The sequence below is a fragment of the Silene latifolia genome, chromosome 10 (genome assembly GCF_048544455.1).
Source record: "Silene latifolia isolate original U9 population chromosome 10, ASM4854445v1, whole genome shotgun sequence".
In the NCBI taxonomy this organism is placed as follows: Eukaryota; Viridiplantae; Streptophyta; class Magnoliopsida; order Caryophyllales; family Caryophyllaceae; genus Silene; species Silene latifolia.
Genome location: NC_133535.1, coordinates 76,851,479 through 76,877,280, shown reverse-complemented (window position 1 = coordinate 76,877,280; position 25,802 = coordinate 76,851,479). Strand labels below are relative to the sequence as shown.

Below are 25,802 nucleotides of genomic sequence, written 5' to 3'. Positions count from 1 at the left end.
AATTCATTGTTGGGGATTATGAGTTTAACTGTCGTTTAAGACGATGCCAAAGAATTGTATGTTTGTGCATGGAAAAGGGCTAAAAACTTGTGCGTCTTGCTGAGTGTTTCATAGTGGAATTATATAATTATTGAGATTATCAAAAAGACTTATAGGAAAGGGAAACAAGTTGGTGTAATTGACATACGTGATTGATAAATCAAGATATGAGTCAAATTATGATGGTGAGTATTGTCAAGAATGTTGGATGCAGCGGTTGGTATGTAAACGCACGCCATGTATGTATAATCACTGGTAAATATGGATCTTATGTATTATATCGAATTGTCGTTTCTTTTACCTTGACTTGTGGGTGAGTAGCTCGGAGTTTTAAATCGAGTATTTTGACCAGTTCTTTAAATAGAACATTCGACAGTATGACATTAAAATTGAGATGGTGTTGGTTACTGTTATTGAGTTATGGGGTCAATATGTCGAGTTATTTTTACGGTCTAGTGTGACCATTGTTACTGAGTTATATTATTTTAGTTTGATATCGACATTGAGATGAAAATATTGTTTTGCGGTTTTACCCGCCAGTTCACTCACCCCCTGGCCTTAGCTTAGGTTCGACGACGAGAATAAGGTACTTGGTTATTTGGAGTATTATATTATGAGGCGGAGTAATGTGTAAGACGGTGTAATGACTTGAGACTTGGTTAATTATCGGAACAGAGAGTATAGTATATTATGGAAATTGAAGAGAGTTGCTTTGAAGTAGATATTAGTAATGGGGAGTGTTTTTTTACTATTCTGGTTGCTTATTTTTATTTACTACGTGTATGTGTGTCCACGTCATGACCAATATTAAGCTGCTTATATTGAGGTATTATCTGTTAGTCAGCTTTCCGAATGACGTTTTTTTTTCCCGTCTGGGCTATTCGTCATGGGGGTTGTCCTTTCTGTCTTCCGATTTTATTTTCATGTGACTTTCGCTGCTGTTCAAAAGGATTTGGTTTCGATTCACGATTTTTATTAAAGACTTTGAGAAAATTTTAGTTTATTTTCTATCTTTGTATTATTTTATTTTTAAAAGGATTTGTAATAAGAGACTTTGTATATTCATTATTGTACCTCTCTTTTTTTGGCTCAATAATGTATATGATTATAAGTTTTTAATAAGCCGAAAAAGAGGGGTGTTACAACAAAATGCGCTGGAAAGGACCCGTGTATAATATATGAGAACCATGTACAGAGCCTATAGAGCTACAATGAGTGATCGCTCTCGATCCAGAGTTTGGGTCGGGTTGTTACAGGTTGATTAGTAGAGGCCGTTTATGAGAAGGTGAGATTGGATGTTCGATTAAAGATTTGACCCTCAACCGTTACTCGATTGTCATGGATAGTAGGCGATTGTATCTAATGGCAACAAGATTCACTCTTGACATGAAGCATTAAGAGAAACCTGAATCTACATCTTTAGTGCTCGTGTTGATTCTTTCTTTGTTTTATTTCCCATTGACATAAAATTGATTCGAACGGTATGTAAATATTCCTTGATAATTTTGTGGTGAATCCTAATGGCAATCTCGTTTAATGTATTTCATTGGTTACAAATTTTAAAAATTGGTAGCAGATCGATGAAATGCTTAATTTTGTTTCAGATCTTCGGATGGGGGATGTTTTGTAGGCAAGGCCCGCCATGTACAGATACGTGGATGGGTGGTGTGGTCCACATGAGGTTATTTGAGTGTCAACACTCATGATCAAGTGAGAAGATGATGATGTAGGTGAATAGGATAATGTGGACGGTGGAGAAGATAAAGAATTAATTTCTGATGAAGATGAGCTTGAAAGTAATAATTGATTTGATGGATAGGCCGATACGTACTCAACTTCGAATTCCTGAACTGTTTTTTTGAGAACTCTGGACTTAACTAATATAATGTGAGAGGTGTCCACAATATCAAAATACTCATAAATAAAGTAAGACTTATGGGCATATGTAACAAATTCTACAAAAGATTAAAGAGTCTTGGTGGCTTTAGATTGACTACTTCAACTTAACTTGTGTGAGTTATTTCTTTTATATTTATAAGTTCCATTGTTAAATTATGCCTCTCAGACATATGATTTTCTACCCGTCAATAAATATAAATATTAATAATTATCATATATATATATATATATATATATATATATATAGGAATGGGATCATGTGAGGATACACTATCTTTTTTTTTTTTTTTTGCGCAGCTATTTTTTTCGTGTGATATTGTTTCGAACAACCTGTGATATTGTATTGAACAACCTGTGATATTGTAACGAAATCCTCAATCCTCAAAAAGATAGTGTATCCTCACATGATCCCATTCCTATATATATATATATATATATATATATATATATATATATATATATATATATATATATATATATATATATATATATATATATATATATATATATATATATATATAATCAATAAGACATGTTATGAAGTCTATAATAAGATGGTCATCGAGAAAGATATGTGGGGTAAAGGAAAAATTAACAGGTGATTATGTTGGAACATGGTGGTTGCAGCAAGATAATTCTTATACTATTCATCAGGGATGCTTTTGGTTAGGTGTTGTTGGATCATAGGTGAATTTGTACCATTTTGTTTAGAGAATAGATTCAGTTTACTCAAGCATGGTTTCTTAGGGTAGATAGATGTGCAAGGGAGATTATTAACAAGGGATAGACCACATATTACGCTCATCTGAATAATAATGAATGTGTACTATGTGTAGCTGACAAGGAAGCTCTAAGTGTGTGTTTCGTAGGAAATGCTTACAGGTATTGAACATTATGTTGAAAATGCAAATTCTTGAAATTGTTTAAGTTGAATGGTGGAATCATAAGGGATTTCACAGTATACTCAGGAAGAAGATTGTAGTAGTGTGTATTCACGCCTTGGTATGTAGAATATGGAGGCAAGAAATAGAAGCAAGCTGGTGAATATAATACCTAGGCTAGCATCTCTTCTATCAAAGAGGAGATTGTGGTGAGGTTGCAGACAATGTACAAAGACAGAGACAAGGATAGATTTAGCATCATTTGTATATATTTCCTTTATGTTATGATGTAATTGGGTTAATCATTTGGTTTTACTACTATTTAAATTTTTAAAAAAAATCTACAATAATAATGCTGATTATGACTTTGGATAAATGTCAAGCGTTTTGATAGGGTTTTGTGCCGAAAATTAATTACAATTTGTTTGGTTGTTAATCAACTTTATCAGTGTTTAACGAGTTGATAATCTAAAGGGACACCTTCCTAATATAATAAGTTTTTTTCCTAATTACCCAATATCGCCTCTGAAAAACATAAGTATTCCACCAAATCACTTTATGGTCATGTGCATTTGACAGAAATCGAAGTGAAGGAAGAAAGGACTTTGGAAGCCTTTTGCATTGTTACTATACTATAAACATATCTTAGTTAGTATATTAGTAGCTTGTACGGGTGATAAAGATGGTTATACAACGAAGATTGGGAAAAAAAGGTGCATAAATAATGTTTGTAATACTTGTGTTTAGAATATTAACAAAAAAATGTGTGTGATTTTATATAGTTTATTCATAATTAGTTAAATATTGTTAACGTTAATCATTGTTGCGTTATTCTTTTGCCAATGTTTTGTGCTATAATGTATGATAGCGTAGTTTACCCCATGCCAAAAGTTAAACCAAGTATTGTAATAAATATGTTTTTTTTTGTGCATGTATGAAACAAATGCGAACATGAAATATGAAGTAAAAATATTCCAAAATGTGTTAATATGAATATTTTACATAGTAGCTTTTATTTAAATTTTTTTGAAGAAAATATCAATTTATTAATAAAACGCCAAACGACACCTACAAAAGATAGGTATAATCGAAAACAATTCTAATAGAAGTCAAAAGACAAATTCGTATTGTAAAACTAAGAATCTCAACACATGATATGACAATTCGGCTCATCCTTGTATCGCTATCTTCATTTACATTTTAAGTGGATCTTTGGTTTGAGCCATTGATGGAGAAAATTTAATTTTTATTGGTACCATAGATCGTCAGCGAATAACACATTTCTATTGTAAAGTCGTATGACAAATCATCAACAAACAACTCTTATCTATATTTCAAATAAAACTAAACTCTAAAAAGACATGAAGGATAGAAAAACTCTGAAAATAGAGACTGACAAATGGATCTCACCAAAAGGGAGACTTATTTTATTTCTATTTTATTTTGAGTTTGCACAAATTATATCTTGAGTTTACTAAATATACGGTTAATGATAATAAAACATATAAAAGGAAAAATTTTATATGCAAAGAAGACTAGAATTTAAATACTATGACAATATATTAAATAGTAATTGTTTTACCACATGAATATTTTTTTCGTCAAATAAAGCAATATTCTAATTCCGCAACTAAAAAAGATCACTGATTCACATTACTGCCATCAAGTTTAATTTTTTGGAGCTCCTCTTGCGTATTGATTAACCTGTCATTTTAGAACAATATAGTATAAACACATTATTTTTAGTCAAGAGGGTAATATCTAATGTTCTGAGTATGCATACCTCAAGTGTAATGTCGTAATTTCTTGTAATAACTCTTTCTCTCTTTCATGAGCAGACTCCAGCTACAAATAACATATTTTCACATAAGCATTAAACGAAAATATATTAGTAACAAAATACAAAAAAAAATTAAAAAAAATGAAATGTCTAGTGATTGTTTAAGATTGACTAAACAAATGTGAATTAGCTAATAAAAGAAGTTTATTCACTAGGGTGTTTATGATTAAAGGTTTTCTGTTTTCACAACATTTTACATCCTATAATATAGATGGTTGTCAGATAATCTTATTATTGCTTAAGGTACGTCCCGAGCTTCAAAAATAACCTCCACAATCTAACTTTATAATTACATCTTTTTTGCATTTCTCATAAATCAATAAAATATCATTAGAAAACATTATATATATATATATATATATATATATATATATATATATATATATATATATATATATATATATATATATACCGTCAAATATCTTATCAATTCAACCTTATCAATTAACACATCACAATGAGAATGAGAAAATGATCGAGGGCATAACCACAATTCACCCTAACTGTGATAAAAAAAACTCGTGTCCAAACTACGTTAACTTGTACCCGCATACAGGCTTATTCATACACATCGTCTATGAGATTGATATTTCATGAAACTCTTTGCTAAGGTTCAAAAAAGTACTAGTATTTTTATCTTCACGACTTCAATTAAATAAAAACTACATGTAAATTTATTCTTATCTTGGTGGTATTTCTTCATCTTTCTTACTACATAACTTACCTTAATTATTGACTTTCAAGAAATAAATCCAAGTGATTATAAAAGATTGGCAACTATTTCCACATACTTTCTTCGATAAATGGTTATAATTTTATAATATGCCTCCAAAATTTAATTCCATGCTAATTGGCATGATCTAAAGTATCACATTTATTCTTATGCAAAAGGATGAGAGTACTCTTCGTCCCCGTTAATCATATCGGGTATTTTCATATTGAAAGATGTTACTAAACATTATACTCCTCTTCCCCACAAATATCTCAAGACATTTGTTAGGAATATCATATGACTATTTCAACTCTCTTTGACACCGTCTCCATAAATGTGAATTTGACTTCACTTCCAAGGCTACCTTGTCTTCTTCTGTTATCCTAGAGCTTTTTTATCTTTCGAAAAACACTTCTGTCACAACTTAGAAGCTAATCTTGTATCCTTCCTTCCGACTCATCCATGGTATCTTTTCTTCTTATAAGACCTCTCATGGACACCTTCCTTTTGTTTTATGGAATGTTCACCTCTGTTGAATAAACTTAGACTTTGAGGAAATTGTTTGGTGTTGACTCCCAATCCTTATTACGAAATATTGTATTGCCGGAAAGGGTTGTAGAGTGTGGTGAGACATGTCTTAGAGTTTGTAATGCTTAGTTTCTTGATGTGAAATGAGTGTGGTTGAATTATGGAATTAACGGTGTAACCTTGAGTGAGTTTGAGACTAAAACTTTTGAATTTATGGTTGAATTTCGTAATCACATTGGATATGATATTTTATAAATTGGACTAAAACTTTTGGAAATCTGTAATATGTGAAAGGATTGATGAACTTGGTTCCTGGACGATTTGTCAAACTTAGGTGAGCGTGTAACTTCCCCTAAAAGGTTTGTGGTAGAGTTGTCCTTCTTGAAATACATCCATAGGGGTTATAAAATGACTTGCCATCTCCTTATGGTTTAAAAGGGGAATCGCGTGAACTTGGGAAGAACTTGTTTCGAGCGTTTAGTTATGTGGATATAAATGCCCTAGATCCTTTTATGTTTGACTTTTTTGGAAACCATAAGTTTTAGGAAGTACGCGGATTAGCCTTAACTCTTTCCTTGTACCACTATCTATTTCCCGTTATTCCATACAAACCTTACCAAACCTTGTCTTTATATATAATTTTGCTTGTCTTCTTCTTACCTCGAAAACCTTCCTAACTCTAATACCTATTTACTTGCTTGTAGCTTCGTTTTCTTTTAGTTCCTTCTCCTTTGAGTTTCATATTTTGACATACTCATGCGTTCCTCTTGAGATATTTTTTCGTTCCCTATCTCGTAGGTGTTTTTCCCTTCTCTACAGGAGTGGTTGCTTCGTTAGCTTGGTGTGGAGATTTAGTGGAATGTGCTTTTAGTATTCTTAGACAATGATATATACCATTTTGTTTGAATGAGTTTCGTGTTTATATTGAATCAAGTAAGAGTTAGGTAAGTTGATAATCAGTGCCCTAGTGGTTGTGATATACCTCCTTAATGGCTTTAAATTTACGACCTTGATGATGTAAGTGTTATCTTGAAGTTCGAGGTGAACATGAGGCTAGTTTACTTATTTGAGTGATGTATTGGCCACTTAAGAACCGTTCTAAGCGTGAGTTGTCATTAATTATTGAACTTTCTTTTGAAATTTCTCCCTACAGTAATGAGGAATGGTAGCTAAGGTTTTTTTAGTATTGTTGTTAACTGGAGACAGTTGAATTATGATTTAAGTGAACTAGGTGATCATCTTATGCTTGGTAATGATGGTGATTTAGATTTCTTAATTGTTCATTCTTGATGTATAATGGTTTAAGGATGTAAATGTTGCGGTAATATACGAGTAAGGAGAGAATTTGAGTGATAAATCCACATGCCTTGTGGTTGGTAGTGATTATGGTTTGGTGAATGAAATTATTTATGTTTGTGGTTTCGTGTGTATTATGATTGCATTTGGAATGTTAGAACCTAATAAGGGCTTTCGAATGTGGATAATTGATTAAGGATCTTAGTTTGTTGAGTCTTAAGTTGAGAGACTCCTAATTGATGCTAATTGAACATTAGTCATGATAAAGGCTTTGATCGTGAGAATTGCGAAAGTGGTTGTGCAAATCTAATGATTTGGATTTATAAAGTTTAACGGTGGTGAACTACATTCTTTTGAGATAGTTTACGATGAAGTGAGGAAGTGCTTTGGTGCAGTGTGGTTGGTTACAAGCTTAATTTAGTATAGTTGCTCGAGAAACTGATTAGGATGACATTGCTTCTGGAGATTTGACTGTGTATCATATTCCTATTACGTGAGTTTTCCTCTTTGTTGACCATAAACTTTATTGTTCATTCCGCTCCCACCCATTTTGACAAATTTTTCTTTTTGGAATTAATTTGGTTGTCGGTAAGGTTCTATGGTCGTTTACTTCTTTATCGACTTTATCATGACATTGTACCCCTTATAATTTGGAATTATTTCCCTTCGTTTGTTAAGTGTTGATTCTGTTACCATGATTTATGATTGGCATGCCCGGGTTGTTTTTCTTTTTGTGCAATTTCTTAATATTTTGAGTATATTCCATCAGCAAATTTCTAAAAAACAAATATATTGTGTTTGCAAACTTAACATTTTACAGAAGTTTTATTTTTATGTTTCCTTTAGCTTTCGTGTTGATTTGATTCTAGAATTCGTCATTGGAGACGTCTAATAACTGAGAAAACACTTATCGACCAAAAAATTGTGTTTTACTATGTCTTTGATTTGGATTAACGGCGTTCTTGTATGCGCGACAAGAACTCTTTCGTTCCCTTGACGAGTACTTGTAAATTTTGGAAGTTCAGTCTTTCTAAATGTTTTGGTCGTCGATTTAGGAAAACCAACTTTGTCCTTGTAACTATTTCGTTTTCTAATTTCAAGTTTCGAGGACGAAACGTTTTGAAGGTGGAGTGATTGTAACACCCATGAATTTTTAATTTAGGAATTTATTAATTTAAATAGTTATTTATTATTTATTAGCCTTACTTTTATTAAAGTCGCGTTTTTAGTAACGTTAGGTAAAAAAGCGCTACCAAATTGCCAAAAATAGAGCTTAGAATCGAATTTTATGCCAAATTTGTGAAGAATCTGAGTTAATTGGGTCATGGGCCAAACTAAGACAAGTTGGTCTATAATTCTAGGTTTTATTCTCAATTCCTCATAACTCACTTCATCGTTTCCATCTCAATTTTTAGATTTTCTCTTATCACAAAATCCTCCATTAAACCCCTCTCTTTGAAACTTAAAACTTACATATCTCCTTTATTCCTCCACCAAATCAATCCACTTTTGCGCCCAACTTATCAAAATCCCATCTTTTTGAAGTTAGACATTCTAACAAATCAATCATGTCTTTGTGCTTAAGAGGTATCCTTGAAAATCCGCAGAAAGACTACAACCATTTTAAAGAGGATTTAGAGGATTAGAAGTGCAAGTTAAGATAACAGTGATGGGTTACTCGGTATTAAATATTTTGGTGTTAATTGGATGTTATATTAGAACACTATTGATGAAAAGATACTACCTTTATGTGTTGATTATGAATTTTTGCAAAGTTGTGAACATTGTATTGAATTTTTGTTTTGTATCTTCCTTGATATGTTTGTGGACAATTATTATGTTTCATAAGTTCACATTCATCATGTTAATATTGATTTAAATGGTGTTTTACATTCATCATGCTAATGTTAATGTTGAAAAGATACCATAGTCTTATGTGTGTTATGGAGAAAAGAGATGAATGATATGTGTCAAGATTGCTTTAAATCCATGCCAATGCTCGTCCTGTGTTTCTTATGTACCAAATATATTAGTTTGATGGTTATTAATGACGTTTCATGTTAGTTTATGATGTTGTGCCTCACTTTGAAGTTGGAGTCATTTTGGGTAGCGTTGTGGTGTTGTGTTGTTGACAATTCTTGTAATTATTGATGCTTTGTTATGTCCAATTCATTAATGAGTCAATTAAACCTTTATTGGGTGTATAAATGTTGCATTTAGTGAGGGTAGATGAGAATTAAAATGTTTAAACAAGTTATCTGAAAGTTGGAATGAAAATTGGGAAAGGAATAGCAAGTTTGGAAATCGTGTTCGTAAAGGGTCAACTTCAAATGATTATAAGTCTAGTTTTATACATGATATTGATGTGGTTCCAACTCAAGGGGTTACCTTGTCCTCTTATGGTTAAAACAGTAAGTCACGCGCCCCGGGATACCAAGAGATGAGAGAAATATGACCATTTTATGAAAACTGGTCGCACAGTACCCCCCGACCGTTCATAACAAACTCGACCATTGATGTTCTTTCCAGCAAGGAAAGGACCGTTTAAGCTTGACCGTTCATAACATACTTGACCATTTAAGTTCCGTCAAACAAGAAAAGGACCGTTAAAACTTGACCCTTCATAACATACTTGACCGTTCAGCTTCCCAATTTTGCGTTGTCGACCTATAGACTTTCTCGCTTTGTCTTGTTTATTATTGTAATACCCGACATATTAGAGGACCTTATGAAAGACCCTCTGTGTCTAGGGAGCCCTTGGTGGAGGTTAACTGGGGGCTTTGTGTATCTAGTTTGGGAGTCTAGCGATGTTTACTCAATATAACAGGTGTCACTCAGTTGAGTGCTAGTAGTACTCGGTCGATTGAGAGTTACTCGGTCGTTTATGGTATTGCACTCGACTGAGAATGAAGGTTTAACAGTTTTATATTTAAGATTGGTAGTCGAGGTTTACGTCATTTCTTTCTCATTTTCTTCACCCTTATAACCCTAAATGCAGTCTCTCTTCCCATTTCCTTTCTCCCCTTTCATTTATCTACACCAATACTCGTCAATCATAGAAGACAAGAGCTTGGACACGACACTGGTGCTTCGGAGTGTGGTTTTTGTTGTGGTCCAATTCTAGTAATAGATGGTAAGTCACTATAGTTATCTTTGGGATGAGATGTAATTATATTGGTTGATTGTAAAGAGTCTAGTTGATTGATGTAAGTGGCGATTTCGGTATCCTTTATGTGATTAAGTTATTGGTTGCGGTGGCTAGTGGATTCGCTAAAGGTACGGTTTCCCTACTTAGTATATTTGTATGATTAATTGTAAGATGGTTGTGATATTGTGATTATATGATTGTTTGATTTCTATTATTGTGATTATGATTCTGATTGTTAATGTGGTGATTGTGATGGTGATGGTAGAGTTGGTGGTTGAGATTGTGAATCAATGTCGAGAGATTGACTTTACCCCCAGTATCGCTTGTTGTGACTCCTATTGGATGGAGGATGTCCACATTAAGAATCTGGGTGCGCTCAATGCGGTGAGTGGGGTTGTTTATATTCAGGGTTGCAGTCTAACATCGGCAGAGGTTGGTTGCTCGTTGCGATGAGAACCAAAGCTACTCGCTGCGGTGAGAGACATTCCGTGTTCCGCGCTGCGGTTCAGACACAAGTTACTACAGAGTACGAGGCTGGTGGATAAGCGTGGATTCGTAAGTTTGCGAGTTACTACACGTGACGTTTTCTCTCTCTGTTAGCTAGTTGTATTTTCTGTTACTGACCTTTTGTGGTGTTTGTGTGTTTTAAAATGTCTTTTATGTCTGCAGGGATTCATTTGATATTGTCGGCAAATAGTGAGCATTGAGTTTTAGGAGGTGTGGATGATAGTCGTGGGTTGCTACTGGGATGGTTGGATAGCGCATGTCACCACTGAGTCTTGTCTAGTTCTGATGACTGTTGTATTCCACACTTCTATTCTATTTACTCAAGCATTCGAGTTTATATTTTAATTATGTTTGTATTTCAGGATCATTGGCAATAACTTCATAAAATGTTCTTTTATTGTCTAATGATATGTACTTCCTCGAGTAACGGGGATGGTAGCGCCCTTATCTATTAGGGAAGTTCTTGGTAAGGGCTCCTTGGTAAATGGGGGTGTTACAATTATAGTCTAGGCCTTTGTTCTAATGCTTATGAGGGGTATGTCAACACTTGTTTAAACAACATTTTGAGTAAGTCACATTTACATGTTTTATGATGATTTTTGAATGTATCACCCATATATGGCATGTCCTAATACTTGTGTATGACGTATTAACACTTGTTTATCATTGAGATGACTTGTTTATCTCTCGATCACATAACACGTGACGGATTTTATATGTTTGACTCAAGTGTGTCATGTTTCCATGAATGGTCATTGAAATCATATATATTTTGATAGAGTCGATCTCTCACACCTTTTGTGCCCTCACTGCTTCTTGGACGTAAGGTCTAAGTTGCGAGAAAACATCCTATGTTTGTGATTGAACGGATGAGGTTGGATAGTGTCTTGGTCATGTTCATATATCACTGAGTCGGGTACTTATACAAAAAATCTGTAGTATTCATCTACTTTGTACATCCTATGTGTGTGATTGAATGGATGAAGTTGAATAGCGTTGGCCGACCCGGGCGTCAAATGTTGTATTCATGCGAGGTAGTGTCATTGTGTTTAGCATACTAGCTTGACTTTCTATTTACGCCACTTTCATGTCGTTCTAGCGAATTTGGTATGCTCATTATTTTTCCGCCTCTTTCGTGTCGTGATGCCAAATTTGGGGTATTCGGCTTTCGTCTGTTGCAACGAATATTGGATGCGAAATGTTAATCACATGGCAAAGCGAGAATTGTTCACCCGAGAGCTTGGATCCAAGTTTAGACTAGGACTGTATTATTATCGTCGTCTTTGTAACACCCCGGCCCAAACCTAGGGTCGTGAGCGCTCACTCACGGTAGCTTGTCAAGTATGTACATGGCTCACAGATCAACACAGGTTCTTTCCAGTGCATTTTGTCCTCACTCATGCGCATCCCGGAAACCTTCCCAGAAGGTCACTCATTCTAAGACTTCTCCTAGCCAAGCACGCTTAACTGTGAAGTTCTTTCGCATGGATAACCAGAAAAGAATGTGCACTTTGTTGATATGAGTAGTACTTTCAATCCCTTTAAACACTAGTCATATTTTAAGCCAAATCAATAGACCGCTTCAAGGGTTACCCCACCCGAATAACGTCTTCAGTACAGTGGAGTATTACACACCCCCACTTGAAGAACGCAACGTCCTCGTTGGGCCTGGAAGCATCTGACCGCAGCCGAGCTGATTCGTGTCTTTTATATGATGTTTTACACCTCATTTTACACGCATTTTAGAGCTCATTTTAGTAGTTTATGCTACAATTTCCCTTATTTTCCGTCTACTTTCGTGTTTTTGTACATTATTGCAGAAATGTGAAGAATTCAACGGAAATTGAGCTAAATCCATCCCCGAGTATCCTGCATTGCATTTGACGTGAAGAATTTACTTAAGGAACGAGCTTGGTGCGCATTCCAAGGCCCAAAAGACAAATCCACGAAAAGTTTAAAGCGGATCACCAGCTTAAGCAGTCGATCGACTGGCCCACTTAGTCGATCGACCAACCCACGGGATCCAGAAGCTACTGTTCAGCTCAAAGCAGTCGATCAACTAGGTATCATGGTCGATTGACCACATCGCTGCTTCAGACGAGAATTAAAAGATCAAGAACCTTGAAGCCCATTGTGTTTAGGTTTTAATAATAAGTGTTACGTATATTTTCTATATAACGTAACCTAGTTTCCAGAGATATTCATTCAGAAAATTTACCTAGTTTTACATTCAGTTTAGTTTATCAAATAATTAGGGTTTGGGATATTATTTCGCATTGAATTTTCGTTGTGCTTTCAATCATTCCGTTACAATCCTTCTGCAAATTTCGGTATTCCTTCTGTTCTATTTCAGTTTATCTTTATCGCATTGATAGTATAGAAATCGCTAGCTAGTTTCCCAAAGCCGATATTGTTGTTTTATGTTGTCTATTTGTTCAATCGTCTTAATCATGAATTCCGTAGATTTAATGATCAATCTTATTGTTGTTTTCACTGTAGTTATGAGTAGCTAAATTGCTTGTGCTAGGATGTAGGAGAATTATAGTGTAGGCGGCGTAGAATAATGCGGACTGAATCGCGTGTCAGTCGATCGACTGCCATACCTGGTCGATCGACTGGCCTCGTGGGGTTTTACTTTCGTTTTAATTGTTTTAATTCTTTATTCGACGAATCGAGTGCACATGACTAGTTGAATGTTTAGGATATGACTGACCCATTAGATCGAAAGATAGGGACAGTTGTTAGACCACCAATTAAAATGACTAAACTATGCTAAGTTTAGATTATAAGTCACTTTTCAGGACGAGATTCAGTATTAGTGATATTAGGGACTTATAGCGAGATCGAAAGATGTTATCTGTTAAGAGTGGACCGAGAGGACCTCTTGTTTCCCGCCTCATGTGTTTGATTTAGACCGACTTAGTTTGCTGCCGCCGAAACTATAGTGAACCGACCATCCTAGTACCCCTTCTTTTATCTGTTTTATCCGTCTATTTAATTTATTGTCTTTTATTGCTATTAGTATAGACCAAATCAATTCAACCCCACTTTCGTTACCTTAGACTAAATTAGACAATTAGAAATTACATTCGCCTCCTTGTGGTTCGACCCTGTTACCACTAGCCTAGGTTAGTTTTAATAGGAAATTATAAATCTTATTTTTGGTAGTTACAACGACGGGTATCACGAGCCAAACCCAGAATCCTCCTCCGCTAGGTTGGTGACCCGGGTACTCTAGACCACAGGCTCACCAGACGGTCCCAGGGTTGCTCTGATACCACTTATAACACCCCGGCCCAAACCTAGGGTCGGGAGCGGTCACTCACGGTAGCTTGCCAGGGTATTCACATGACCCACGGATCAACACGGGTCCTTTCTAGTGCATTTTGTCCTCACTCATGTCCATTCTGGAAAACTTCCCAGGAGGTCACCCATCCTAAGACTTCTCTGAGCCAAGCACGTTTAACCGCAGGCGTTCACAATATGATACTAGCTAGACTCAACAATAGATCTTCTTAATCTTCAATTATCTACCTCTTTAATTGAAAACATGACAATCTATGTTAGGTTGGTGTAGTACTCTCATTACGAAATATTGCAATATGTTTAGTTCTTTCCTCAACCATTAAAATGAATTTGGTCGGACACGAATTACCTTAATTACTATATATCACCAAATATGAGTGTTATTTTTTTTAAATAACCCTTTGTTTAAGAGGGAAAAAAACCTTCTTTGTTTGTTTTAGATAAAAGGAAGTTTGTGAAAAATGGATTAAGAGGAAAATAAATCACTCCATTTATATCCCTAGGCCACATTAGAATCTTCCCGACATTAGGCAGATTTGGAAAAAAATATCGTTTCTCCTTTCTCGTTCACCTTCTTCTCTTTAATTCTACTTATTCTTTTTCCATATCTCTCTTAACTTTAGTAGTCAAGTAGTGGGTAAGTGCTCATCATATCTAATTTATAAGCATGTGAACGCAAAATCCAAGCACCATTTCTCTTTCACCAAAACAAAAATATTGACGAACACTATGTAACCTATCTTGACTACAAACTCCATCATCATTGAGATCATCACCATCGATCACATGCTTATGTTGGAGATCGTAGGAGAACCTCCTCCAAATCATACAGAGTATATGTTGTCGAGTAGATACAACTGGTTTTACTTATGCTTGATAAATACTTCGGGAATAACAACATCATTCCTTAAGAAAAACTTTTATACTCATAATCATGTTAATCTTTCTTAATAGTTCTAAGACATAATCATCATTAGTAATTACAAATTCCATTACACTTTTACGATTATAAAAAAAATTCATTATAATTCGTTATCTATATCACTCAATTCTATCAATTACTTATCGGCATAACTTTTGAAAGTAGTTAGTTGATAAATTAAGTGCATTATTGGATACTGTTGCCGAAAGAATGTAGAATTTTTAAATTTTTTACAAACTAAGTCATCTAATTATTTATTTATAGTCACATATCTAACATTTAAAATAGCATTCGATATGTTAGTAAGTATATTTTATTAATAAATATCTAATGTTATTTCAATGTACCAAATACAAAACTCAGTGTAGAGCATAATTCAAATGATATTTTTTACCAACATATTTTAGCTCACTTTAACACAATTTTGGACCCATTGAGTACCCCTTTTTGGGTGATTTAGGCATTTATTGTTAGTTTTAGCTAAAATTATGGTTATGTCTCTGTCGATAAGTATTGGTCATTTTTTAGTGAGTTTTAGTTATTTTATTTATTCCCTGTGACAAGAAGATAGCTCGGAGAGCGTAACGGGACCCATAGGCACAAGATTGAAGTAATTAAGGTCCACGAGTACAATTATAAAGACGACAAAAGAACCTCTCGAAGACGATATTGGAGTGAAAACTGAAGTTGCTCCGTTGGATGAAAAGTCACTTGTCCAGCTGAAGTTTTGATTGACCAAGCAAAATTTCTCCATACAGACTTTTTGAGATATTTTCGTGATTTAGATCATTTTGACCCATCAGGAGAAATTTCACTCAACAGGTTTTCGCGATCAAGACATTTTTTTATGCTTGCTTTGGGCCTTGTATAAATAAAAAATCAGATTTGTAATTAGCTTTTACTTTTAAAGAGATGTTTTAGGTTTGCTGATAAGTTAAAGATTTGAGATCACTTTTTATGAAAGATTCAAGCTTTATTTTAATTAAATGATTCCCTAGTTCTTCTTTTACTCTCATTCTCTCTCTTGTTAATAATTTCCTACTTCAATTTTCATTTATTTAGTCCTTTAAATGTTCTTCATTCATTACATTTCTAATATTAAATTTTCTTAGATAATAAATTTGTGACTTGTTTCTTGTTAGATTAGAGTAGTGTTTAATTGTCACTATTGTTATATTCTTTATTATTTATATTGAAGATTCAAACATTAACATAAATAATGTTAGAGTTTCTGGTTTTTTGAATTTTAGTTTACGTAGTTGCTCTTTCATGGACGTAGATTACTCTTTCACGGATTTTTTGTCACTATTTTTCTATACCTTCCCTTTCTCTAAAAACCAAATCTCTCTTTTCCTCTAATATCAAAATTTATCAAATTTCCATCAAACTACTCATTTGTGGATTTTAATTCTCATATCGATTAACTAATTGTTCTACCCTCATTAAATACGTTTTAAATTTATTGTTTATTTTAATTTCAATAGATAGAAATTAAATTAGAGTTGATAATATTATGGTAAGCGTTATAATTAGGAGTGGTTCAGCTGGCTGAGTGGTGACAGAGGTATCGAGGAATGGATGTGACGGCGGTCGGGCAAGGCAGGGACGCGAGAGGGGCAGCGACATTCTAGGAGGCGAGTGTGGTGGTTGGGGGTACCGGAAGCGAGGGTGGGTGTGGGTTGTGCACTATTGAGGAGGGGTCAGGATGGAGGTGGTCTGCAGGGAGATTGGTCAATGTTGCGATTTTTTCTGGCGAGTCTGGTTAGTGCTGGGTAAGTGGTAGTGGGTCATGGGAGGGGGCGATGGGGCAGAGGTGCAGATGGTTGGGTAGTGATTGATAGTTGGAGGGAGTAAATTAAAGGGGTTAATTGAGTTTACATTGACATTGAAAGAGAAAAGTCTTGAAATGGGAAGGGTAAAATGGTCATTCATGTCCATAATTGAGTAATTCATGTCCCAAATATGGTGAATGAGTATTTTTTTAGTCACGGAGAAGGATTTGGGTTTTTGACAAGGTTGTAATTGTGGGTTATTAGGATATCCCTATTTGCGTAATTACCTAGATTTTATCGACTCCACCGCTTCACACGTTCCCTACTTCTTATCTTAGACTTAAAAAGCACTCCACTAGTTTGTTGCCGAACCTTTATTTAAAGGCGGGGGCCAAGGATTAGACTTAGACAAGGGAGGAAAGTGGCGATAACTATTCCATTGCGGGACCTATCTTTCTTGCCTATCCAGCATCATCTGCTTCTGCCTCTTGAGCAGCTTCAATTTAACTTTCCTCTGCCAATGCTTGTTCCAGGGTTCATATTCTAATGAATGGAACATTTCTATCTATCAAAAGCTAAAGCGCCAACTTCTTGAATTGAACCTTTCTCCAACGAAGAATGAGACGGAGACAAAGTCGGCGGATGAAGAATGGGAGACGGCGTAGTACTTGGCATCTGTTCAACGTGCAAAATTCGGCATTGGGTAAACTGTTCTTCGGGTATGCTATTTTATGAAATGCAAGGGCTACTATTTCCTCTTATTAACGATCAACAAGTTTTTTGCCCAAATAAAGTCATTTTTTTTAGCATTTCATGCCTGAAATCACAAAGAAACTTCAAAGTAGTAATTTGAAAGTTGGATTTAATAGTGGAAATGGCTTTATGCCAAAAATCCTCGAGAAAGTTTAATTTTTTCATTGTCTTTTGCCTCACCCGAGTCTAAGTGGTGGGCAACATTTCTAAACTCAAGGCGGACTACCAGGGTAACACCCCCGGCCCAAACCTAGGGTCGGGAGCGGTCACTCACGTTAGCACGCCAGGCTGTGTACATGGCCCACAGATCAACACGGGTCTTTCCAGCGTATTTTGTCCTCACTCATGCGCATCCCGGGAACCTTCCAGGGAGGTCACCCATCCTAAGACTACTTTCAGCCAAGCAAGCTTAACTGTGGAGTTCTTTTGCATGGATAGCTAGAAAATAAAGTGCATTTTGTTGATATGAGTAGTACCTTTAATCCTTTTAAGCACTAGTCAGATTTTAAGCCTATCAATGGACCTCTTCAAGGGGTTACCCCACCTGAATAATGTCTTCGGTTAAGTGGAGCATTACACACCCTTACTTGAAGAACGCAACGTCCTCGTTGCGCCTGGCAGCATCTGACCGCATCCGAGCCAAACCCAGAATCCTCCCCCGCTAGGTCGGTGACTTGGGTAGACCACATACTCACCAGACGGTCGCAGGGTTACTCTGATACCACTTGTAACACCCTGGCCCAAACCTATGGTCGGGAGCGGTCACTCACGATAGCTCGCTAGGCTCTGTACATGGCCCACAGATCAACACGGGTCTTTCCAGCATATTTTGTCCTCACTCATGCGCATCCCGGAAACCTTCTTAGGAGGTCACCCATCCTAAGACTACTCTCAGCCAAGCACGCTTAACTGTGGAGTTCTATTGCATGGATAACCAGAAAAGAAAGTGCACTTTGTTGATATGAGTAGTACTTTCAATCTCTTTAAGCACTAGTAAGATTTTAAGCCTATCAATGGACCTCTTCAAGGGGTTACCCCACCCAAATAACGTCTTCGGTTCAGTAGAGCATTACAACCAGAGGAGATTATTCCGAACAAGCATCTATTCTACCAGCTAAAGATAATACAGGGGCAGGAGAGTGGGAAAAACAAAGAACTTATGAAGCCGATCCTAGCGAAGGAAGTTTATAACAATCCGACCTGCCATCGTTGTAACACAAGCCCGATAATAAGATGGGATGTGTACCTTTTAGCTCATTATTTGTCCTCTCTTAAGCCCAAAAGTACAAGATCTTGTTTCTAAAGTAAAAGGTGAAATCTCTTATAAACATATCAGAAGCACCATATTTTCCCGATGTGGGACAACTTTACTCTCAATCTCTTGGGGTGTTACAAATTCCCCTACTTAATGAACACAACGTTCTCGTTGTGCCTCAAACTTGACCGTAGTCAAGCCCCAGAATCTTCTCCCGCTAGGTAAGCGACCCGGATACTCCTGATCACAAGCCCACCAGACGGTCGTAGGGTTGCTCTGATACCATTTATAACAACCCGACCCCGCCACCGTTGTAACACAACCCTAATAAGATGAGATGTGTATCTTTGGGCCCATTATTTGTCCTCACTTAAGCCTAAAAATACAAGGTCTTGTTACAAATGTAAAGGGCGGAATCTCTTATAAACATATCACAAGCACCATACTTTCCCGATGTGAGACAACTTTATTCTCAATCTCTTGGGGTGTTGCAAAGTTCATTCGACAAGAAAAGAAAAAGAAATCTCAATAAGTCAAGCCACCTTTCTCTAAGGACATATCTGGTCCTGAAAGTACCAGTTTCAAAGCCCCAAACCCAAGCCCAAAGGCAAATATGCCCAGGAAGAAAGAAAGAGGCGGATCTTCCATGACCAACACATGCATTTGGCAAAGCAAGTTATTCCGGCACCACGCAAGGTCTTCCAGGACTAGCAGGTGGATTCCAAGAACATGAGCCTGGCTAAGGACTCCCTGTAAAGTTGAGTGAGGGATGAGGCGGACATTGAAGCCCATGTTGCTGAATAAGCGGATACATCGATCACAGGATATGAAGTGAGTAGGACTGTAGGGGAACACGCCACTGTTGGTTATGGAAACAAGGATTCCACCCATATATAACAATAATATGCATACATACATCTTGTCAAATAAGGCACCTTTGGGGAAGAAAGTGACTTCGTAAGCAGACAAACAAGGCAAGGTACTTAGTCGTTCGTTCAAGGATTGTAGACTCATACACCCGCCTACCCATCTATACCATTTCCTTAAAAATACCGCTTTATGAATTATTAAGCAATAATACTTTTGATGATTGTCCTGTGCTCCGCCGTCTCTCTCTAAAAAATAAACCTAAAAACCCCTAATCTAGATCTCGCTGCTCCGCCGTCTCCACCACCCACACTTGCCTCCCTTCTTCTTCCCCTACTCAATCGCCGGAGATGGGTTTGTCCCTTAGCCTATCTCCGGCGATTCGACATATCTCATACCCGAAAACCCCAATTTTCAATACCGTCTTTTCCTGTATCTCCAGTCCACCCGCCGTTCCATCGTTGCTGCTTTATCGCCGGGGATGGGTCCGTCTTGGACTATCTCTGGTGACGGTATGGTTCTCGGTCTTTACTGATTAATACCGGTACTCCTGATTACCCTCTTCTCTGATTTGATTGCTTGACCCGTTTCTTTGTGGGTCATGGGTTGGATTCTTGGTGGTTCTGTCTGTTGCGTTTTTCGTCGGCCTCCTTGCTTGAATCTTGGGTGATGTTGGGTTTTTCTTGGTGATGGTCTTCTGATGACGATCTTCACGAGCTTACCTTTTGTTTTCTCACGTTGACCATTTTTGCCTCACAAATCATGTCTTGTGCTAAAGAAAAGCTTAAGTATTTTAAGTCTCTGGTTGTTTAAATGAATGGCTCTTATTTAACAAATTGAATAAGAGTTCTTGTTTTTTGTTGTTAAAGATAACATGTGGACATTTGATGTCGTTGGATTTCTTCAAATGGTGATATAGTCAAGTTCTTTTTATAAGAATTATGTGTGGTTAGTCCCGTCCCTCCGGTACCTTGTCCTGTCACCGCCGTTCTTCCGCTCTCAATCCAGGAGTGATCCCCCCATTCCCCCCACTCTTGGATTGTTTGTCCTGTCTATGACCTTGTTTTTGTTTGTGTCAATGAGTTTTACTCATCCATTGGAGTTGCTACTCTCCTAGGTGACTGTCTTTTGGGTTCGATACGATGATCCCCCCATTTCCCCCACCTGTCGTTCCCTCTTCCTTTTTCCCTTGTGTCGGCCAGTGTCGTCCCTTCGTTTGGTCTGTTTACTTGTTTGGCGGTGGTCCTGGGAGGTGTCCCTTGGTAATTCGGGTGGCCCTGTTGTGTCTGTTGAGTTTTCGAGTCTTCGAGACATGTTTGTTTGGCAGCTTTGGTATTTGTGGTTCCTCTTGGTTTTGGCTTTTGTGCTGGTTGTCATGGTGGTCGTCGGGTCCTCTATATTTCTTTTCGGAATGGTTTCAGAATGGTGAGTCTGGATGTAGTGGTTCTTTTATGATCGTGTGGTCTTCTTTTGGGTTCTTCGGTTGGGTTCGATGGTTCGGTGATGGTGTTTCTACTGGAGTCAGTTTACGGTTGTTGGGTTCCCGTATGAGATGTGCTTGGTAGGGTGAAGTCGAGGTCTGGCAATGTTGTTGGGTGGCCCGGATGCGGTGGTCTCAACCTCACTGTTCTCCATGAAAGGTTTGGCTTGGAATTGTAGGGGCCTTAAGGATCCGTTTGCCCCTGCTATTCCGAAAATTAGAGCAATATGTAGGTCTCTTCATAATCATTTAGATTTCGTCTTCCTTTATGAAGCTAAGTGTGATGTACGATCCGTTGATGTTCTTCTGCGACCTATGGGTTTCCTTGATCACTTTGGGTGTGATCTTTGATGGCTTAAGGGGGGCTCGGGTCTATTTGGAAAAGTAGCTGTAAATTAGAATGTGTCTTTATCAGTTGTAATCTTATTATCCTCTTGGTGAATCAGTGTAAGGGTAGCATGTGGTATTTGTGATGTGTTTATGGTGAACCCGATCATTCTAAGAGGGGTCCTGTTTGGGAAAATTTTACTCATCATCTTAATTCCCTTGACAAACCCTTTTTGCTAATAGGTGATTTCAACCAAGTTGAATTCTCTTCTGATAAGTTAGGTGGCAGTGATAATTTGATTAGAGGAGCAAACTTATTCTCATACTGGAAGAATTTACATTGTCTGATGGATATTCCCTTTAAGGGACCTAGATTCACTTGGTGCAATAATAGGGATGGTCCACATCGAATATACGAAAGAATTGATAAAGGGTTTACCTCCAATGATTGGCTTTCTCTTTTCCCAAATACTTTTATCAAAAACTTACCTATTCAAATATCGGATCACGCGCCTATAATCCTTGATACAAATATGGTTCTGAATACCAAGAAGAAAGTGTATAGGTTAGAGACTTGGTGTTTTGATCATACCGAATGCAGTGGCCTGGTTAAAGAAAGCTGGGAAAGAAAAGTTACGGGTGGTGCTTCTCATGTTCTTTTGGCAAAACTTCGTCGTATAAATAACGCTTTCAGAGTTTGGGCCTGTAACAAAAAGGACGAATGAGGACTAAAGTGGAGTGAATTTGATCAGGATCTTGAGTCCTATCTTTTGGATATTGAGAATGGTGGTGATTCTGTTAATTACGAATCATGCCACAAAAAGCTTATGGAATTCTCCCTTGCTGCTGGCACTTATTGGCGTCAACGTACCAAATTGAAATGGAATTGCGAGGGTGACACGTGCACAAAGTACTTTTTCAATTGGGTTAAGGGACGATCTGGTGCTAATCTTATCTTAGGTATTAAGAAGGAGTCTAATGAATGGACTTTTGATATGAAGGAGATTGGTGGTTTGTTTCATAAACACTTCTCCACTATCTTTAATTCTGATTCTGAGCCTGAGTGTTTTGAAGATTACTTAAATAAGTATGGTTACTTATTTGATAATCTTAAGCGCAAAGTGGGTATGGAGGAGAGAGCCAAATTGGGTCGTGTTTATTCGAAAAATGAAGTTCGTGAGGCTGTGTTCCAATTGGGACCTCTAAAATCACCGGGTCCTGACGGTATTAAATGACTTTTTACCAAAATCTTGGGCCATTGTTAAGAATGATGTTATTAAAGGAGCTCTCAATATCCTTAATTTGCATCGTGCTTAAGGATTTCAATAAAACTTTTATTGTTTTTATTAGAAAAATGATTGCCCGAGAGAGAGTTGGGGATTTTCGGCCGATTAACCTCTGCAATGTTATTATGAAAGTTGTCACAAAGTGTATTGCTAATAGATTAAAAGGGGTTATGGATGATCTTTTTAGTCCTTTTCAAAGCGCTTTTGTCCCTAATAGAAGCATTGCAGATAATATTGTCGTTGCCCAAGAAATTCTTCACGCCATAAATCATAGGAGTTATGGCAAGATAGGTATGATGGCTTTAAAGGCTGGTATGAGTAAAGCCTATGATAGATTAAACTGGAATTTCATAAGAGGGGTGCTCTCGTACTTGAATTTGTCGGGCTCTTTGATTCAGCTTATTATGAGTACTATTGAATCTGTTTCTTACGAAATTCTGATAAATGGTGCTCCTATGGAAAGAGTTGAACCTGGCTGTGGGATTGGGCAAGGTGATCCTTTATCCCCTTATATTTTCGCGCTTTGCACGGAAGTCCTATCTCAAATGATTCTCTATGCCCAGGATAGCAATCTCATTAAGGGTATCAAAATTTGCAAGAACGGGCCGGAAATCTCCCATTTATTTTTTGCGGATGATTCACTTTTCTTTATCCGTGGTGACTATGGGAATTTGGATTTTCTTATGAACATTATCGATGAATACTGTGCTGCCTCTGGGCAATGCCTTAATAAAGATAAGTCCTCTATTCTTTTCAGTCCAAATTGCTCACTTATGACGGTCAAGAAGTGCTTGACTGAGTTTAAATTTTCTCCTAAGTATGACCTTGGCAACTATCTTGGCCTACCTACGAGTATTGGGTCTTCTAAAAGGGATTTATTTAAATTTCTTGTTGACAAGACTAAGCGATGGCTATCCTCCTGGAATAACATTCTTCTCTCTTCGGCTGGTAAATTGACTCTTATTCGTTCTGTTCTATCTTCACTATCTCTTTTCTCTCTATCGGTATTTCGTATACCGGTAAGTGTAACATCAAAACTTCAGTCCTTGATGGTGCATTTTTGGTGGAGTGGAACCAGAAATAATAAGTCTATTCATTGGTGTAGTAAAGACTTCCTTAGTAGGCCTGTGGGTGAAGGGGGCCTTGGACTTCGAAATATTGGTTGCTTTAACCAAGCTCTTCTCACCAAATCTGCTTGGAGAATCTTATGTGTTCCGGGAAGCCCGATTAGTAAAGTTATTGGTCCTAAGCTTGGTGTTCAAGATGATATTTTATTCCAGACCTGTTGGAAGGCTCCCCAAGCGTCGTCTTGGGCTCTCAAAAGCCTTCTATGGGGATCCGATCTTATCTTCAAAAATATTGCTTGGACTATTGGATCTTCTTCTCGTCTTAATGCTTGGAAGAGCAAATGGATAGAGGGTTATAGTCTTCATGATCTTTGTGGGGATTTTATTGATGCTCCTATTGATTCCGCGCTGCTGGTTGGTGACCTTCATGATAGCCATAGGAGATGGGATCTCTCTTCTCTTGGTTTTGACCCGGGTGAGGGAGTTACAAAGAAAATCCTCGCAACTTATATCCCGTGTCAACCCTCGAATGACTCCTTCTATTGGAAATTCTCTAAGCATGGTGCATTCACTGTCAAGTCGGGATACTATGTTGCTGCTATGGCCTTAACTAATGGACCTACCTCGACTGCTGTTCTTTCTAGAATGTCTGCAACAATTGTGGTTTTTTGCAGATCTAAGCTCTGGAAGTTGCCTATCTCTAACAAACTAAAGGTGTTTTTATGGAAATTTATGGCTAATGCCCTACCAGTGGGCTCTGAATTCCTCAAACGACAAATGAATTGGCGCTCCACTTGTACTCTTTGTGATGGCTCAACTCCTTGTGTGGAATCTATTTCTCACCTGTTCAGAGATTGTAGCTTTGCAAAGGCTCTATGGTTTGGCTGTCCTTTAGGACTTAGAATCACGGGAGGGATGGACATTGATGTTAGGGTTTGGGTCATAAACTGGGTTACTTATTTCCTAATTGGCCCAGATCCTAACTCCCTCCTTTTTCCCCTAATCGCTACCCTTTGGAGAATTTGGTGCTGCAGAAATGATATGGTCTTCAAGAATCGTCGCCCTTGGCCTATGAGTGCTGTACATTCTATTCTTGGTGACATTCAGTGTATGAAGGAGGTTGTATGCAATAAGGATGCTAGCCTACTTCGAGCGGCTTTGTTGGACTCCTCCCCTGGTTTTGGTTTAGCTAAGAGGATTAGAAACTCCTTCCCCTATTGGATTGTTGGTGGACCTGGGTGCGGAAATGTTTGCACTGTCAAGTGTGATGCTGCTTGGAGGGCTGATAGAAGCGCTGGCATTGGGTGGTGCTTATTGGATGGTAATGGGACCTTAAGGAATACTGCTCACGCTCGCTCGTTTGCCTCTTCTGCCCTGCATGCCGAAGGACATGCAGCTATCATGGCGCTCAAATGGGCCTTGGACGAAGGGTACCTTCATGTTAGACTTGTTACGGATTGTCTTAACTTGGTTTTGCAGGCTGCGGGAGCGGAGAAGCCGATTGCATCTATCAACTGCATTATCCAAGATATTAAGTCTATTGCGTCTCATTTTCATTGTTGCTCTCTTAGTTTCTGTCCTAGGGGAATGAATAGAATAGCTCATAATCTTGCTCAGGGAGCTCTTGTGTAAGCTATGCTATTTGATGCTGTCAAAAAAAAAAAAAAAAAAAAAAATACCGCTTTATGAAAATTCATGTCCCAAAATACCGAGCTAGGAGGAAAGATGCACATACATGATTTTACATATTATGATTAGTGTATTTATTTGAAGGATTTGTTCTTTGAAAATCAGCACTTTCGAATCGAGATTCGCTAATAAAATAGGATCACAAGCGAAAATCCCCGGTTTCTGCACCTGAGCGTGGGAGTGAGGATTCTGACTCGTCTTTACTGCAATATCACTCTGGTAAAGACT

At 37.2% G+C, this 25,802-nt stretch overlaps 1 protein-coding gene across 2 annotated transcripts in view; it reads right to left on the bottom strand.

Moving 5' to 3' along the window:
- Window positions 1–4,357: 4,357 nt before the first annotated feature.
- Window positions 4,358–25,802, bottom strand: part of LOC141605687 (serine/threonine-protein kinase BLUS1) — an 84,186-nt gene continuing 62,741 nt past the window's right edge. For both annotated transcript variants that reach the window (XR_012526427.1, XM_074424558.1), the window contains 2 exons: window positions 4,603–4,664; window positions 4,358–4,523 (listed from right to left, as the gene is read on the bottom strand). Coding sequence is in view for 1 of the 2 variants with exons in the window: in XM_074424558.1 (XP_074280659.1) it covers window positions 4,460–4,523; window positions 4,603–4,664 (126 nt within the window). In the remaining variant the exon portion in view is untranslated. The remainder of the gene's footprint in view (window positions 4,524–4,602; window positions 4,665–25,802) is intronic.